Genomic DNA, 18,913 nt, shown 5'->3' on the forward strand with positions numbered 1-18,913 from the left:
TTGACACGCCGTTCATGAACCACTCATCTGCATTACTCGGCACACGCTTCAGGGATTCGACCCGAGAAGCACATCACTAGTGTTGTCCTTTTGCCAAGTCTGCCAAGTCTTCCACGCCACGCCTTCCAAGTCTTTCACACCAAGTCTTCCAAGTCTTTCACGCCACGTCTTCCAAGTCTTTCATGCCACGCCTTCCAAGTCTTCCAAGTCTTTCGCGCCACGCCTTCCAAGTCTTCCAAGTCTTTCACGCCACGCCTTCCAAGTCTTCCAAGTCTTTCACGCCACGCCTTCCAAGTCTTCCAAATCTTTCACGCCACGCCTTCCAAGTCTTCCGTCTTTCACGCCACGCCTTCCAAGTCTTCCACGCCAAGTCTTCCACGCATCACGCCACGCCAAGTCTTCCACGCATCACGCCACGCCAAGTCTCCGCATCACTGCACCACCCGAAAGCACCCAAATCTTTATGTTCATATGTGAATATCTACAATAGATATAAAATCAAAACTGTCAATACATTAGTTTTATCAGAAAAAAAAATACTAAATTGATTAAATAATATTGATAACAATAACAATGATATTTAAATCCCTGTGAGGTGCAAAAAAGTCACGTATCCATGGTCCAAATGGGGTCATAATTAGACGTCCAAATAATGGACTTAATTTGCACTTCGCTTAATTAGTAGTCCAGCACTGGTCTTACCAACTGACGTAATACAGACATGATCTGCACGTCCACAGGACGTCCAATGTGGCTGTCAACACTCCTGCCTCTTAAAATCGTTCATTTTGCCCTCATGGCCTGTTTTTTTATTTATTTATTTTATTTTATTCTGATGTGCTTTCTGAATTCTGAGGCTTTAAAAATACATTTCCTGCAGGTACTCTTCTTTTCAGTTGACAGTATTCTTATATTGTCAGTCAGTTTGACCCATACGCTTACCGCCGGTACTTTTATCCAGGCCACCTAGATGATTATGATCAAGATAGCTGAACATTTGGATGCATATACTCTTCTAAAAATTCATTAAAATGTATTGACTCGGAGTTTGCATGTTCTCCCCGTGCCTGCGTGGGTCTTCTCCGGGTACTCCGGTCTCCTCCCACATTCCAAAGACATGCATGGCAGGTTAATTGGGCGCTCCGAATTGTCCCTAGGTGTGCGTGTGAGTGTGGATGGTTGTTCGTCTCTGTGTGCCCTGCGATTGGTTGGCAACCAGTCCAGGGTGTCCCCCGCCTACTGCCCAGAGCCAGCTGAGATAGGCGCCAGCAGCCCCCGCGACCCTTGTGAGGAATAAGCGGTCAAGAAAATGGATGGATGGATGTATTGACTCGTTTATTCAATTGAATAATTGGTTATTTTACTCAAAATTGGGAATAAATATATATGTATTATTCTAAACAACTCAATTCATTTGAATTAATTCAATCAATTAATTTAATGATGTACATTAAATTAACTTTTCAAGCTGTCGAACATTACTTCACGTCGGAAGCAGTTCTCTGTCACCCCGGAAGTACTTCTGTCTGTCAAACAACAAATCCGCATGGTTGTTCTCGCGATTGATATGTACAGATCAGTGGTACTAGCTAACCTAAACGGCCAACGATTGCGTCAGATAGTGTAAATATTGCGTCACTTCGTTGAACTTGGCGTTTACTAACATTAAAGCATTCGGCTTGTAAACATTAGCCGACTAGCTATTTAGCTATCGTTAGCCGTGGCTGTGATGGCAGCGTCTATTCCTCCATTGAACTGTGATCCTCCTTTAAGGTGAGTGTGTTTTTTTTGTAACGTAGGACTACATGCGTTCTGAGATGGTGATATTTATTTTATGCTCTTTTATTATATGTTCTATTAAATTAGATAGAGCTGTTTGGCGCTATCGATTAAGATGAAACTCAAGTCAAATTTATTTATAAAGCACTTTAAAACAAGCATTGCTGTATACAAGGTGCTGTACATGAAACAGAAATCGGTCATGCAGACCAGTGATTTAGACGTCTCTCTCCTCCAACACACCTGATTCAAATGATTAGCTTATCCGCAAGTTCTGTAGGAGTCTGATAATGATCCTGATCAAGTAGGACTGGCGTTTGAGACTTATGGTTTAGATAAAGGTAGTGCTTTGCCAATTGCCACTGTCTCATGGCATCTTGGTGCTCAGTAACTATGTTGATGTCAATTGAGAGCTTAATTTGGAAACAAGAAGTGCTTTGCTACTGCTACTGCGACACCAGGGAGCTTGGTGGATGTCAATTACAAGCATATCATATTTTTGCATCTTTTCACTTTTTGATGTCACGTTTACACTTTATAAAGCAGAATTTCAGTTAAATTTCCACTTAAAGGAATTATAACCCGTATAGTAAATGAAATTACCCTAGCGTCCTTTGTGGAAATAAACTGCACTGCAAATGTGACCAGTGTTGTTTAACTTTGTGTGTTGCATTTGATTTAGTTACAAGCAACGCAAGGCTGCCTCCAGGAAAGAAAGAAGAAAGCGGAAACGACAAGCAATTGCCCGAACCAGAGAATGTGGTATGAAAATAACTTGTGTTGTTTTGGATATTTGATCATGCCAAACAGTCATGCCATGTATTCTGCTGTAGCTGAACAAAGTGGAGACGTTGAGCCCTCTGAGGAAGTGGCTGAAGAGGATGATGAAGATGCCAGTATTTTTGATGAAGAGAGGTGGGATACAGATCTCAGCATTGCTTTTCTTGCTTTGTCCAACAAATTCAGCACTGGCGCACACAAAAGAGACCTTGACACCACAGTTGCTCAGATGGCGTTTGAGTCACATTTCCCTTTTTTCCCCAGGCAACGGCTACATGAAGAGTGGCTCGAGCGAGAGCGGCTCGCGCAAGAAGAATTCCGTCTGAGGTCTGAGAGGGAGGCGGCTGCGAGGAAACGCAGAGAGGATGACGAGGTAATGCAATCTTGATTTGCTTTCACCGCATACAATGAGATAAATGACAGCAGATACGTGCAATGCAATATAACTTTACCATAATAATATGGAGAGGTTTCCAACAGCAATCCGTGGCTGTAAATAATCTGTCAATTTACATTTTCAAATACAGTGATACCTCAGCTCACGAACATAATTGGTTCCCAGAAAGTGTGTGTAAGGCGAAAAGTTCTTCTTCCGAACATTTATTTCCCATAAGAAACCATTAAAATGAGAATAATCCGTTCCCAGGTCCCTATAAAACATAATTTTCTACTAAATAAGCCTTAAAACTACACAAAAATATACCTTATTTTATGTATAATAAATGTGCTATTGTATTGTAATTATAGAAATAAACTGTACTGTATAATAAAGTCGTTTTATTTACCTTTGTGATGGTGGTTCTTAAGGATAGTAGCAATTAGGGGTGTGAATTGCCTAGTACCTGACGATTCGATTCGTATCACGATTCACAGGTCACGATTCGATTCGATACCGATTAATCCCGATACGAATGGTCACGATTCGATACCGATTAATCCCGATACGAATTTATAAGTCGATTGTTGCGATTTTTTTTCATTCATATTTAGAAAATACTAATCAGTAAGCTTGTAGAGTGTAAGATTTATATGAAAATGTATTATTTATTTATCTGAAATTTCAGTCTTATAGAGGTTGTATTCTGTTTCATGTTTGAACAGCATTAAAATAAAAAATATTAAGGCTTAATGTGCCGTTCATATAACATTCTTCCATGCTCAAGGTGTGAATCCTAAAAAAAAAAATAAAAAAAAAAAATCGATTCTGCCGATTATTGAATCGATTCGAGAATCGCGCGATGTAGTATCGCGATATATCACCGAATCGATTTTTTTTAACACCCCTAGTAGCAATGGTAGACTTACTTCATTCGCGAGCGTTTCACCGCGTAGAGTGTTTATGGAACGGTTGCCGTTCATTCACGCTTTCGTGCTCACCGGAGCGGAGGAGGCGTGTCCCTTGGTGAACAAGGAAGTGGAGCACTTTAGCGAGTCAACAAAAAGTGAGCACCGCCAACTACTTTCACTTCTTTCCTGGGACTAAACAGCCGTGGCACTATTTTCTCCTATTTTGAGGTACGTGATAGCACGTTCGCTTTTTTTAGTGGCGCGAACTCCATTGACTACAATGCAAACGCGCCGCCGAATCGCCGTCCCTCGCTTTTGGTGAGAACGCAGCATTAGGCTTAACACTAGCCTGTGGTGGGGTCTTTTTCGGTCCCATAATAGCAAAAGTACACTCAATATGGTCCAAAATGTCTATCAAACACAAACCGCGTCCGCACTCAAAGAAAGGGGGTGACGAACTGGGACACTGAGCATGCGTCAGCTTCTCGTGGCCGCCACCATGGCGCTGTTCGACCGCGTGGTTTGGTTCGTTCGCCAAAAACTAGTTCGTCAGCAGAGACTATATGCTCGTGAATTTAATGTTCGTCAGGCGAAAAGTTCGTGAGCTTAAGCGTTCGTCAGCGGAGGTTGGTTTTACTGTACATATAGTTTCCTTTCTTCAATTGGTGGCCACCACATTTAATTGCTGTGCACTTACGCAAATAGATGTCTCATCCTAAGTAAACAGCTCCCTTTATCCCAATGGAAAAAAAATAAAAAAACAGCAGGTGCTGCCAGTAGGTTTCTAATCAAGACCTTTTTAGTATGACATTTGACACCATGCAGATGCCACGAGATGGTGGCAACGTTTTTTTGTTTTTTTTCCTTTGGTCTGTCCATATGAAGATACTCTGCTAATGAGCAAAGTGCGCATCTCGAATTCAAGGTGCATTATGGGTAGCGGAGTAGTGCATTGTGGGTAGGCGAAACTACCAATACGGTCATTGAAAATGAATTGGATCCGATGGAATAGGCTCTGATAGAAACGTTTCAACGGCTGGAAAGTTGCTGTTTTTTATTAACATGCATAGCATGTGTTTTACTGATATCGGGGAAGTTGACTTGCAAGCTTTAAAGTGTACAGTTAGGCAAAGATTGTCACCACTCTAATCTCCGCTTTTCAAATTGATAGGGTAGTTGGTAGCCTCGTTTTTTTCCCCCCACGCATGCCCAAACTTAATGCACACTTTGCTTATTTCAGAATAGTTCCTGGGCTCCAAGATGCCAGAGGATGGCGCCAAAGCAATAATTTTATATTACACATGCTTAGGCCGGGCACAAGAACAAATCATTTTCAGTGAATAATGAAGGATAGGTTGCAAAAAGGGTCTGCAAAACGGTTATTTTGTGAGTAGCAAATGACGGATATCTGGGGCAACATTATAGACACTTTTAGCAGAGAATATCTTCACATCCTTCCCTCATTTGATCTCTAAGAGAAAGGAAGAATTTTCTAATGCTGAGAAGACAGCTTTTCAAACTCTTGTTTGGCATGTTGTGACGTTTACGTTTTATTTCTGTGTCCACAGCGGAAGATAAAGGAGGAATGGGAGGCTCAGCAAAAGAGAGAAGAAGAGGAAAAAGAGCAGAAACAGCAACAGAAGCGAGACAGAGAGGTGAACCGAGCCGTGGGAGGATAAAACCGGAGAGAAATATATCCACTTCTACTTAATCTTCATCTTCTATCTTCAGAAATGAGATTCATTTATTACAATCAAACATACGCACTACCCGCAATATACAATGTACGTGTAATGAAATTCAATGGAAGAGCAATATCGAAAAAAAAGTCGACAATGGCAATAATGCTCAATTTTGAGCTGTCACTGTCATTAGTTCATTGTATTCTTGATTTTTTATTTTATTTTTTTTAAACTTGTTTATCAATCTTTCCTTGACGAAGTGGCACAAGCAGCAAGCATCCTACTCCTTAACAAAGATACTGTTGCAAAAGTCCTTTACCAGCACTCGAATTGTCCCGGCGAGGACGTATCTTTTAACTTTGTGTGTTAAGTGTCTTTGTTATTGAAGTTAACAAAGTTTATCAGAATTGTTGTGACTTATCTGCCCCTGTGAATGCGGTCTTAACAAGAAGGTACAGATATGCTCCGCCTATTTCACATTTTCACCTGACATCTCTTTACACCGTTTGTAGGAGGCCTTTCAGAAAATGTTGGATGAAGCAGAAAATCAGGTACTGCCCGTGCCTTTTATTTTGTAACATTAATACATGACATCCATACGACTTTTGTGTTTTTGTTGTGTAATTATGATTCTGCGCTCCAGATGATGTTACACAGTTTTGTGTTGTTATATTGCATTTTTCGTATAATTTGGATGGTTTCTATAATTGTGATGAGTCTCAGGTAAAAAATGCAACTCTGCTCAGCGGACCATTGTTATGTCACCGTGTTGGTATTGAGCAGAGGAAACGTTTTCGAAATTCGCCGTGTTGTTTTTTTTTTTTTGCAGCTCGCTAATAACGGAGGACCATGGATGAATCCTGAGGCTCCGGTAACGGAGAAATCTGAAAATTATGGGACGGAGCGAGATGTAGCAAATTGCCCTTTCTTCCTCAAGACTGGATCCTGTCGATTTGGGGACAGGTACAGTGGCTTAGCTTTTTTTCACGACTCTATAGTAATCATGTCCACTTCCTTTTTTTATTTTATTTTTTACCAGTGTTAATGCAAATGTATTTATTTTAATTTTCACTCCCCATGACTTTAGATGTTCTCGAAAGCACCTTTACCCATCGAGTAGCCCCACTCTATTGATCCGCGCTATGTTCATAACATACGGCATGGAACAGTCTCGCCGTGATGACTACGACGGCGATGCTTCTCTGGAGCACAGCGAGGAAGAGCTGCACGAGTCCTTTACTGAATTCTACCATGACGTTCTACCAGAGTTTAAGACCGTTGGAAAGGTGGTCCAGTTTAAGGTAAATTGTGTCACCACTACCGACAATTTTTGGATAGTGTTTATTGGTTTGAAAATAATATAAACATTGACCAACTTACATAATTCTTAAACCTTTATATTTTAATGCATCTTACTTAGGGCTGCATGATTTTGGAAAAAAACCTAATCGCAATTCTTCAGACCAATATTGCGATTGGATTTGCGTTTTTTGTATTTTACACATTAAAATGCATGAAAACACTACAATTGTGAGTCAGTTTAGTTTCAGACAAGTACTTTGATCAATATTTTAACAATGCAATACTATAATTTCACAATTTGATTAAAACTACGAGGAGGAAGACGTCCTCTTCTGGTGAATATGCTAAGGGGGGAGCTTTGATCTACATTATGCTTCTAGACCAAATAATTTGCCAATAAAAACTATACATTGAGGCTCAGGTTTGGTATGATTATAATACAGATAGATATCCAGAATATTAACAAAATACAGACAGAATTTAGGGGAATAATTTCCTTGACAATATAACGGGTTATTATAGCCCTTTATTGTAATTTCTTTGTGCCTATGAGAACTTTTTTTTTTTTTTTTTAAGTGTAACTAACGTGAATGTTGCTGTTAGTGATGTTAGCTTAGCACGCCCGCTACTTCGTCAGTCTTTTTTTAACCTGCTTTACAGGCTTCATACTGAAGTCGGTGGTTGTTTTTTTTTTTTAAGTGTTGATATAAGTTGGTCTTGTTGCCTCTAGATCTGGCTACTCGCTGATAGCACATTTTGTATCTGGAGCTTTTCTTTTGGTCCACGTCATGTTTGTCGAATCCGAAATGCGTCCAAATAACCTTTATTTGGTACAAGTTGCTCTCTCTCCCCTCCTTTGTAGCGGCAGAAGTCCCTTCTTCCCTGAAATCCACTTTGGTGCACGGCAATCACAGCAAGCCTCGAGGTGCACTCGTTATGGTTGCACTGTACATACAGAATGAAGGCACCGGAGCGCAGACTAACGCCAACAACGCTGATTGGCCAGCGCCATTAAGACTCGCGCATCGGCAATTGTGGTTGACGAATACAGCTATCACTCAAACACCAAAGGGGGAAGAAAGATAAAACTATCTAAAACAGCACTGTTTTGCGATTAGGTTATTGCACTTGGTCAAACCTCAATGTCAATTAGATTTAGATTAATCATGCAGCCCTAATCTTACTAGAATACAGTATTGGGCAAACATTTATTTCACGAGACTGGTATATAGATTCACCACATACATTGAAATTTCAGTACTTATATTTTTATAATTTTGATGATTCAGTTGGCTATCTAAAAAAATGGACTCTTATAGAAACTATCAAAATCAATAGAAATTTGGTACTGTAGGTGTCTGTCTTATGAAAAGTGTTCCTTCGGTTCTGTATAGAAGTGTATGAATTATAGTAAATGCACTTTTCTACAACAATCTAATTTATTGAGAGGTGTACCTGTAAATGGGATTAGAACTGAGCCCTGTGGAACACCTGCAAGATTCCTTCTGAGACTTTGTACAAGTAGTTAGAAATATAGGATAAATATAAGGTAACTAGGGGTCATTACAGCCTAGTAATTATTATTATATCATGAATTTGATCTTCTGATGTGATCTTTGCCTTTAGGTCAGCTGCAACTATGAGTCCCACTTGCGAGGGAATGTTTACGTCCAGTTTGACACGTAAGTATCACACAAGGTCCTTTGACAATGATCGCGCGTAACAAATGAACTTGACTTTGAACAAAAGCTTGAATTTGCTGTCTTCTGACTAGTGAGGAGCAATGCAGAGAGGCCTTCATCAAATTTAACGGAAGGTGGTACGCCGGCAAGCAGCTTCACTGCGAGATATGTCCTGTGACACGGTGGAAGAATGCCATTTGTGGTGAGATGAAGTCTCAATGTGAGATTTTCAATGTTGTAAACCAGTGGTGTCCAAACTATGGCCCGGGGGCCAGTTGCGGCCCGCCGTCCATTTTTCAGTGGCCCGCGGCATATGCTTAAAAATGGCATTTGACTCAGTTAAAATAAATTAAAAACAAAAATGTTTGGAGATGGTCAAAATAAGAAGGGAGGGTGTCGAAAACACAGGTGCCATTAAAGGTTATTTTAGTGAACTTAAAACTAACGAAATAACTAAAACAAAAATTCAAAAAGCAACTTCACTAACAAAATAAAATAAAAACGAAAATGCTTTTTAAAAAACGAAAACTAACTGAAACTACAATTTATGTTTGCAAAACTAATTAAAGCTAACTATAATTATAGCAAAAATTCCTAATTCATTTTATGCATGAGCCTTTGGGGATGATTTAAAATGTGATTTTTAGTGATTTATTTTGATATAAACCGAAATAATGACGTTTGAAAGTATGGCGTTTTTTAAATATTGCGCACAAGTAATAAAATTTTTACAAAATATATAATAAAAAAATAAAACTAATCCTGAAACTAACAAAGTAAACTAAAACTAAGCATTTATTAAAGAACTAAAACTAATGAAAAAATAAATGGACTACCCGGAAAACTAATTAAAACTATTACTATTAAATACAAAACTTAAAATGAAATAAAAACTAACTAAAAATAAATAAATAAATAAATACTATAATAATAACCCTACTGCCGTATTACAAATAAATTGGCTTATATACTGTATCATTTTTCTAAATATGCAAAAGCACAAATAAATTATTTGTACAATTTTTAGGAGTAAACACAATTTCTCTTCATAACACTATATGCCCCTTGTGTCCTTCTGATTTTCTGTATGTGGCCCTCAAATGAAGAAGTTTGGACACTCCTGTTGTAAACTTTTCCATGGGAATTCATGAACATTTATGGAACTACAAAAGTTATTGACAAAATTGAAGGTTGACCCCTAATTGAAATATTTCCCAAATTCATCCGCTTATCAGCCTATGGAAATTTACCAGAAAGCTTCTGAAAAATTTTCAAGAAATTTTTCACCCCTGAAGGTTGACAAAACGTTTTGTTATCTCTCAGGACTGTTTGACAGAAACAGGTGCCCCAAAGGGAAACACTGCAATTTCCTACATGTATTCCGAAACCCCGGCAATGAATTCTGGGAGGCCGACCGGGACCTTCACATTTCACCGGACCGCAGCATCAAGGGGAGTCACTCGGAGAGATACTCAGAGCGAAGGGGAGACAGATCGCGGAGGAGTCACCGGAGCAGAAGCCCACCGAGATCGGAGAGGTCCTACGGCAGACGAGAAGAGGACCGACGCAGTGAGAGGAGTCGAGATAGGAGGACGTCCCAGTCCCAAAGAGACGACAGCAGACGCTCATTCGGGTCAGCACATTACGACAGGAGTCGGGACAGTTACAAAGGCAGAAGCCGCGAAAAGTCCAGGAGCAGAAGTCGAGACCGGAAAAGGAGTCGAGATCGAGACAGGAATCCGAAAAGTCGGAGTAAAAGTGGAGAGAAATACAGAAATGGAGACGCAGAAAGAAACAAACGGAGCAGAGAAAAGAGCGGACATCGCAGCCCGGGCAATGACGACGAAACCCGAAGCGTTCCCGATGAGGACAGCAAGAAACGTCGACACCACAAACACTCGAAAAAGAACAACAAGAAAAGCAAGAAGAAGAAGAAGCAGCACAAGAAGCGGAGCTGCTCACCTGAAGCCGTGACTTCATCCCGAGAGTCAGAAGACGAGACTTTGGACAAACGCTCAGAAAAAAGTCCAAGTGGGGAAAAAGCTGAACTTCTTCAGAACAATGATGACTTGAGTGCAAGTCCAAGTGTTGATGATGCAAAGAAAAACTCGACGACACAAGTTGATGAGCCTGCACAAAGTTCTTCTTAGCGGCTTTTATAATTGAAAATCTGTAAAATGTTTTTGTATATTGACATGAGAGTATAGGCTCCATAACCTGGCGTCAAAAACCCACACAAGTTACTATCATCGTTTTTGCATGAGAACAGCGGTTGTCACTTGCTCCAGTTGCCATCCGCAAGTATCCAAATGCCTATCGTTAACAAATAAGATAAATTCTCATAATGATACAAAAAAAGCTGCTGATGTCAAAGGCCTTTTCATTACATGTCAATATTTCCAAATGAATGTGATGGAAAGTTACTGATAATGTTTGTCAGTGCTGTTGATCAACTAAACTTCTACCAACTTTTCAGGATTTCAAGTGATCAGTTGCAACTTTCAACCAGTTAATTATGGAAATTTTGTATCCGAGAAAGTCAACATTTGTTTTTCAGTTTGAAGACATTTATTGTTAAATACTGTCAAATATAAATGTCAAAATGATGGTGAATACAAAAGTGGTTTCTTTTGCAGAAATGAAAAAGTGTCATTTTCTGGGAATGAATGCTGAATTTTTAGAATACACACCATGTGGTTATGTTTTTCCCACCTCAATACATACAGCATTGTCTTTCATTGGATCAAACTGAAAAATATACTTTGTTCCATAGATGTTGTAATACCAGATCCCTTTTTTGTGTCATATTAGGCATCCATAGACTTAGGAAGGTAAAACACACAGTTCTTTGGTCATATGTCAGTGTTTAAATGTAAACCAAAGCATTAATGTAAAGAAAATAGAGCTATTTCTATTTGGGTCACTTTTTTTGACTTAAGGACTGCCATTTGTCCCTTTACAAAATAAAAATGTATCAAGTTTCACAAACAACACTACATATAAACATATTTTGAACTGAATTCCATATAACTGGTTTAGTTTATGGGCAGACTTGTATCAGTATTACACGATGAGATTGACATCTGCACTTCTGCTTTTCTGAAAACCGCTTGAGTTCGGGAACCCCACGTTACTCAAACGTGGATGTTCAGAACCTTCCACAACACTTACGTCAAGAATGAACCACCAACAAGTCAAAGACAAAATTAAGTGATGATTGACTGAATTAACACTGTAGAATTGATACTGAGGCTGTGTTCTTGTTGCTACATTGGTTTCGAGATGTTGCACGTTAGAAGACACGACGATGGGAGCTGCTACAGAGGAGACGCATAATTGAACCGCACTTTACACCACCACTGTCACGGGACGTTACAGGGGATTACATTTCAGAAAAATACAGCACAGACATGTTGATTACATACATACAGTACATTACAGTACATACAAACGAGTACAACACTGACAATAAACGGGAGAGAACGATGACGTAAATTTTGTTCTGGCAACGTGAAGTCTATGTCAGCCCGATTTCTTCTAAAACACTCCGTGGGGCCTCCGCCTCCTGTGGATGGAGAAGAGACATCACATGGGCATTGTCCTTTCTTAAACTCAATGTACAGTAAATGTATAGCACTATTAATTGAGTGAGTGTCAACTTCTCGCTCATCAGTATGACACTATTAGTCATTGTTTGCAAGTGTTGGTAATAACGGCGTTTAAATATAACGGCGTTCGAAACTGCGTTGCTTTTTCACGAACGGAGCAATCAAATTAATTACTGTTCCTTACGTTACAACGTCGTTAGCGTTACTGATAATGTAAAGTGCCGCATTACAAAAATTTGGTTTCGGGAAGCGCCGCGGTGTCAACCTTTCACCAAGCTGACAGACAGCTCCACATCAGTTGCAAATGCAGAGAAGAACGCGACAGTTGAGCACGGGTGGGGGTGGGGGAGGGGACTTAAGGGGTGACGCTGCTTGTGTACTATGATTGGCTAACATGTTGTGTGGGCGGGGGCCCCAGCTTAATGTGTGCCGCACGCACTTCTATCAAAACACAAGAGCGCTCGAATGGCGACAGAGAGCCTGGGGAATGAAAATGTAGCATTTTATATCTGGAAGTACAGACACTACTCCTCGCTGATTTAAACTGCTGTTCAGCAGCAACAGCTGGTGATTAAGGCTGAACTCACCATTTAAACCGCAAGGTTTGTTGTTGAAAACATGCTCCCCCTGTCCAATGTGGAGTCCGAGTCATTTAGAGCACTCCTGGCTAAAATTCCAACACAGGGATGAGGAGGGGGTACCCCTCCATGCCGAAAGAGTTTTGCTAACTTCTTAGACAACGGGTGTAGTTTAGTGGTTATCAGATTTCCCTTCTTCTTTTTACATTTAAGTTTACATTTAGGTTTCATAATTTTGCATTACAGTAAAGTGTGTGAATGTTATGTTCAATATGTACTTCTTTTTTATTTTTTTTAATATACATTTTTACTTCTATGCATGTGGCAAGTTGCAATCTTTGGAGTTCCAATAGATAGATGTTCTAAAATATATTATTTTTATTCTTCATTATTAAAAACATTCTTTACACTAGAGATAGAACATTATTATTTAAAACCCCCCAAAACAAAACACATATTTACTAAGCTGAATAACTAATTACTTTCAGAAAGCAGTAAGGGAGTTACTAACGCAATTACTTTTTAAAAGAAGTAATTTGTAACTATAACTAATTACATTTTTAAGGTAACTTTCCCAACACTGTTCGCAGAGGATAAAGAATGTGACTCAGCACTGTAACCTTCAATACGATGCTTAAAGGCTTATAGCACCACAACATTAGGGTGGCCAGATGTCCACATTTAGGCTGGACAGTCCTTATTTTCAGTGATGTGTCCTGCATCATGCACAAACCTAAGCAGCAGGACGCTGGCATTGGGTTTATATCAACATCAGCCCCGCCCCCACCCCACGTTTGTCAACTGGTGTGGGATTGGCCAAGAGTAAGTTCTCGTATATCATTGGTTCAATAAATGTAAAAGCTCCACGTCATTTCCTCGCACTGCGCTAGCAAAAATGCCAAAACGCAGGACATCTTTTAATATTGAATGGACAAAAAAGCACAATTTCCTGGCCAAAAGTAGTCAAGACTCGTTTCACGGTTTGCACGCTTTGCCGATTAGACGTGGACGTGAGCAGTCAAGGCAAAGCAGCCATTGAACGTCACGCGGGGTTGGAAAAGTATAAAAGCAAGAGGCGAGCAGCAGGTGAAGACCTTTTTCCTCGTTATTTGCATTTCAAAATAAGTTACCATTTAGTTACACAAACATTATCTAAACCATGCAAAACTTTATTGTTGATGGAAATACACTGCAAGTCTGATGTAGTGTTCCCTCGTTTTCCGCTGAGGTTAGGATCCAAAAAATACCCGTAATAAATGAAATCCACAAAGTAGTTGGCTTTTTGTTTTTCATTTATTACAAATGTTTTAAGGCTCTAAAACCCCTCACCACACAGTATATTCACTTTTCTCATCGAGCCGTTTACATTTTCTTACATTTTCCCCTTGTTTAAACTTTCTCAATGTTCAAACCTTCATAAAGTTTTTAAAATAGGCACATTACTGTAAAAAATGCATGCAAAATTGTACTAAAAACATCCATGAAACAGTGAGGCCATGAAAAGAGAACTGCGTTATAGCGATGGAACACCTTTTTTCTTCTTCTTTTTTTTTTTTTTTTTTAAAGATGTCCTCCTTTTTGACCTTATGGAAGTGACCACCCTACGCAACATACACACAATTTCATGTTAGCATTAAAGGCGGGGTCGTCCATTTTCACAAGCTAGCTTGTGTGAGTGAGTGAAAAATAAATAAATAAAAAACCCGTGCGTGCTGTCAAGTTGCCGTGGGAGTGACGTCATGCAGCCGACAAATTCGCCCGGCCCCATCTGCCGACAGTGAGTGACGCCCCCCGCCACCCCCCGCTCTGCGATTGGCTGGAGGGGTAAACAACTGTCTGTACACAGAAACGTCCCGCTGTTGACAAAACAAACACAAAATGGCAAAATACAGGCTGGGGGAGTGGGGGGTTAGGGAAAAAAAATCACCACCAACCGTTAACAGAAGCCCAGAGGTGTACATTGAGAAGGAGTTCATGGGTATACATCCTGTATTTATATAGTGCATTTTCCTGAGTGAAAATGGAAGACCCCGCCTTTAAACTAGCAGACTTAACGGCTAAGCTATGTGGTTTTTCTAAACGTAAAAAGTGTAATTGTCTGTTTTATGTTCAGCTAACAACTTGAAGCCTCTTTTTCTCTTTTTTTTGGGGGGGGGAAGAATGGTTTATTATATCACAATGCAGCTTGTTGTGGAGTTGAGTTCACTGCCATCACAGCGCTTGTATCTATTTTTTTGCTACCTAATCAAAAAAAAAAAAAGTCGACCACTCTTATCCCGTATCAGTGGCCATTGTCTTTTCCGTTCTTTATCGTAAGGGTCTGCGGTTGTTTTGTGTTTTTCGTTCTGAGTGCACGTATGTACCTCCTGCAGCAGGTCCGCCTGCTCGATGGCCTTCAGCACGTTCTTCTTGGAGGTTTCTTGCGCTTCTCCGCCCAGCAGGAATTCATCAAGGATGAAGTAGGCCTTCTCAAAGTTGAAGATGATATCCAGCTCACACACCTATGAGGACATAATTCATTTATCAATCCAGTTAGTTCTCATATTAAAAAATGGATGTGGCATATAATGAGAAACTCACACTGCCAAAATATTTGTCCAGCAACTCCACATATCTATGGATGATCTCCAGGGTGATCAACTCGTTGTCCTGATCCTCCACCGCACAGCAGAAATACAGGCTGGCATATCTAGCACACATACACGGAACAATTTAAATCAAGTTAGAGTTTGACTGTTAACAACATGAACATTTGTAATCATCTGACCAGCATTGTTGGACTATTTTGAACTGCGAATGTGGCATTACAGATCGAAAATAGTTGGAAGTGACGTCATTCCTAAAAACATATTTTCATCCCTACAGCTAATGTGTCAGACCATTTCCTGCACAAAGAGGTACATACTTGTTCTTATGTAACCAACTGAAATAAATAGTTTATAGGGACTTAGCACCGCCATAAATAGCAAAAATCAGTAACTAATCAATTAGGGATGTAACGATAATGCCAATATGTTGATATTGCGATATTAAAACTGCCACAATATATTGTCATCATCATGTCACGATATTAAAAGCAGCACATCTGTTCAAAAAGTCTGGTTGATTTCCATTTGTGCAGTTCTAGCACCCTTTGGTGGCTAGTTTTTTTTTTTTTAGTTTTTTTTTTTAGTGCAGTTTAATTTTCACAACGCATGTTTTAGCCCTTTGTGTTTAAAATCCACGCTAATGGTCAGTTGATGGTCAGTTGTAATATGTTTGTAAACTGAGTCAATATGTGGAGGAACTCAATGTGTGCTTGCATTAGCAAGTACCTCAGTATTCTTATTATAGATTTGAGGTTGCTTATATGCATTACCGTAATGTACAAAAGCACAATATTGTGTTTTTCTTTAGTATGAGCTTTTTTTTTTTTTTTTTTTTTTTTTTTTTTTTTTTTTTTTACAATATAGTGATCATTTTTTGTATCGCCAACCTCCCCACAATATTGTGATAATTATCGTATCGTGACCTTCATATCATGATATCGTACCGTGATTTTTGGATATCGTTACATCCCTATAATTAATGGACCCCACAAAAGGTCTATAATGGTCCATGGATGCCACACTACATGAAGCTCCTCAACACACTTCAACATAGTTTCTTGGCACCAAGCTGCCACAAGATGGCACCAAAGCCACAAAACAGTGAAAAGGTGTTTTTTTTTATTTTTATTTTTTTTTTAAAGCAAAGAACGACCAATAGATTCCCAAAAATCTTTCTTAACTCTTTGCCCGCCAAAAACGTTTAATAACGTTGAGTAAAATCACGATGTTTGCCGCCATAAACGTTAATATATCAGTGGTCAGTGCAACGTCCAAGTGCAGTGCAGCCGGGTCAATGAGTTGTGAAATCAAAAACACCCACTAACTATGGCCAGCAGATGGCAGCGGTAGCTGCTCGGGCCCTAACTAGAGCTGCAAATTACAATGAAACATGACGCAATCTGATGAAATAGAACATTTTCAAGGTTGACGTGAATTGTCAAAGCCTTTGTAACAATAAACCTAATTTGACGGAGCGTCACTAAACAAAAAATATTAGTATCAAAGTCACTGTTGTGGAGAAAATGTATCTTTTCTTTTCAATTTTCGCTCAATGTCACTCAAATGACCTATTTTCAAATGGTGATTACTAAAGAACGGAATAAGGTAGAAACATACTTTTTCTTTACTAATGAAAGAATGGAATGCGATCTTTCATGTTGTACCCATGTTGTTTATGTAGCAAAAAGAACACAATATTCTGTTTGCTTCGAAAAAGGAGTTAAAATGCTCGAAATCCGCTGGCATTCGGGGTTGTTTTTTTGATAACGTGTGGCAGTAAAAGAGGTAAAAATAAATGATTGGTGATTTCAAAATGCTGAATCATGAATATACGGGCTATCACTGTTGTGTACCCTCTTTTTGTGATGTTATCCTGATATAGAACTTATGTGGGCACATGTGAAAAGTGCCTTTGTATATAAATGGCTGGAACACATGGCAGGAAATATTCACTGTTTTTTTTTTTTTTTAATTGTTTTTTTTTAAACCACAGTCCTTCATTGTTGAGCAGAGGGGGCGTTTCTGGCATGCCCAACTCAACAGAAGGTGAACACAAAATGCCAGAATTCTTAGTGCCTGGCAATAGCTGTAGCAAAATCTGAAAAACAATATTCAAGTGTTAGCAAATTTTAATACTTAAATGGACAGGATTTGGTCTTTTTTTGTGTGTGTTTTTTAACCCAATTTTGCGACTTTTGTGATTAATTTTATTATTATTTATTTTATTTACTTATCTACTTATGGCATTCATTAATTTATTCATTTAGTGTTGTTTGCTTTACCTCAGAACTGATTTTACTCAACACTGTATGCAGAGATGGTTGTTTTAAAGTGCTATATTAATAAAATTTACTTGACTTGGTTGAATTGATGCTTCCTATGCTGAATTGTCTTTCTAGTGAAGACAAAGATAGTTACCAGCTAGATCACAGTTTCTTTGAGCATTACAAAAAAAATTGTTTTATCTTTTTATCCTGAGGAGCAGATTTTTGTAATACAGTTAATGTACAGAACGTCATTAGATTATGAAGGTATACCTAATGTTAAGACTCACCTCTTGTAAACAATCTTCAAGTCCCTCCACTCCAAGAAGCTACACATTTTGGGCTTCCTCGCCAGGATGGTCTGAACCAGGTCTCTGGAGATCTTCTTCCTCTCCTTGTCAGAGAGAGGCACGTACCACTTCTGGAGGCGCAGCTTTCCTTGCCGGCTGAACAGCAGCATGAACTGCATCTGATGGAGTTAAGTTACACATCAATGTTCACTTATGAGAAGAAATTAATCATTAATAGGTAATGTACGCTGTTCAATATAATGAGGGTAGCTCATCATAAACAAATTTTGTCTCTCAACACAAAGCACCAAAATACAAAAGCAACAAAACAAAAACAAAAACTTACTTGGGGACTGTACTGTAACTGCATAAAATTTGTTTTGGTCACGATTCAGGGAAAAAACATTTCCCCTCAACTCTAGAGCCAACATCCAATTATCTGATTTCCTGGTTTATTCCCATCAATTTTCGTTAATATCTATCCATAGAAAGTTTCCAACTTTGGAATTTCCCAGTAGCTATTTTGCTACCCTATAATATCAATTGTGGGTTCATGCACGAATCATAAATGTATTCGTTTGTTCGTTCGTATAACTACATACACCCGTGACGCTTCAGTGAAAAGTTTCATTTCGGCTCATGTTCGATTCTGCTGCTAAATGGATGGCAACATCAACAAGCAATATGTCACTTCTCCCTCTTTCCACGACGTACATCAAGCTTGAATCTACTGCACTTAAAAACGCGTCTCTTTACCTTCGATGTAGTTTTGGACGATGGGTCAGATGTGTAAAATCACATAAAACACCCCCACCCAAAAAAAGACAAACGAGCTTTCGGAACGTGTCAGGCTAGCTAGCCAGCGTCTCATCCAGCTAGTTGTTAGCAAATGATGGTGAAGTGAGGCAGCAACCAGCTGAGGTCCTCACTGATTGGACAGAAAAACTCCGAGACTTGCATTGTGATTGGCTGAGACGTACCGTTATTACTTACGTTCGGCACTTTATTTATTCATTCATTCATTCATTCATTCATTCATTCATTCATTCATTCATTCATCTATCAATTTGCGC

General features: G+C 39.2%; 2 protein-coding genes across 2 annotated transcripts; one reads left to right on the forward strand and one right to left on the reverse strand.

The window, feature by feature from the left end:
- The first annotated feature begins 1,525 nt into the window (after window positions 1-1,525).
- Window positions 1,526-11,414, forward strand: LOC144017279 (U2 small nuclear ribonucleoprotein auxiliary factor 35 kDa subunit-related protein 2-like). The gene is made up of 11 exons (XM_077518669.1): window positions 1,526-1,773; window positions 2,462-2,541; window positions 2,613-2,694; window positions 2,824-2,932; window positions 5,415-5,501; window positions 6,041-6,079; window positions 6,358-6,491; window positions 6,616-6,829; window positions 8,457-8,512; window positions 8,605-8,714; window positions 9,836-11,414. The coding sequence occupies exons 1-11, from the start codon at window positions 1,730-1,732 to the stop codon at window positions 10,660-10,662; spliced, it is 1,782 nt and encodes a 593-aa protein (XP_077374795.1). The 5' UTR covers window positions 1,526-1,729; the 3' UTR covers window positions 10,663-11,414.
- Window positions 11,415-11,485: 71 nt separating this feature from the next.
- Window positions 11,486-18,765, reverse strand: LOC144017280 (AP-1 complex subunit sigma-2). Its single transcript, XM_077518670.1, has 5 exons — window positions 18,597-18,765; window positions 17,841-18,019; window positions 15,279-15,387; window positions 15,062-15,199; window positions 11,486-12,077 (listed from the first exon to the last, which is right to left on the reverse strand). Exons 2-5 carry the CDS (start codon window positions 18,017-18,019, stop codon window positions 12,030-12,032), a joined length of 474 nt encoding a protein of 157 aa, XP_077374796.1. The 5' UTR covers window positions 18,597-18,765; the 3' UTR covers window positions 11,486-12,029.
- Between the last annotated feature and the right edge of the window lie 148 nt (window positions 18,766-18,913).

The sequence above is a fragment of the Festucalex cinctus genome, chromosome 4 (assembly GCF_051991245.1).
Source record: "Festucalex cinctus isolate MCC-2025b chromosome 4, RoL_Fcin_1.0, whole genome shotgun sequence".
NCBI lineage: Eukaryota > Metazoa > Chordata > Actinopteri > Syngnathiformes > Syngnathidae > Festucalex > Festucalex cinctus.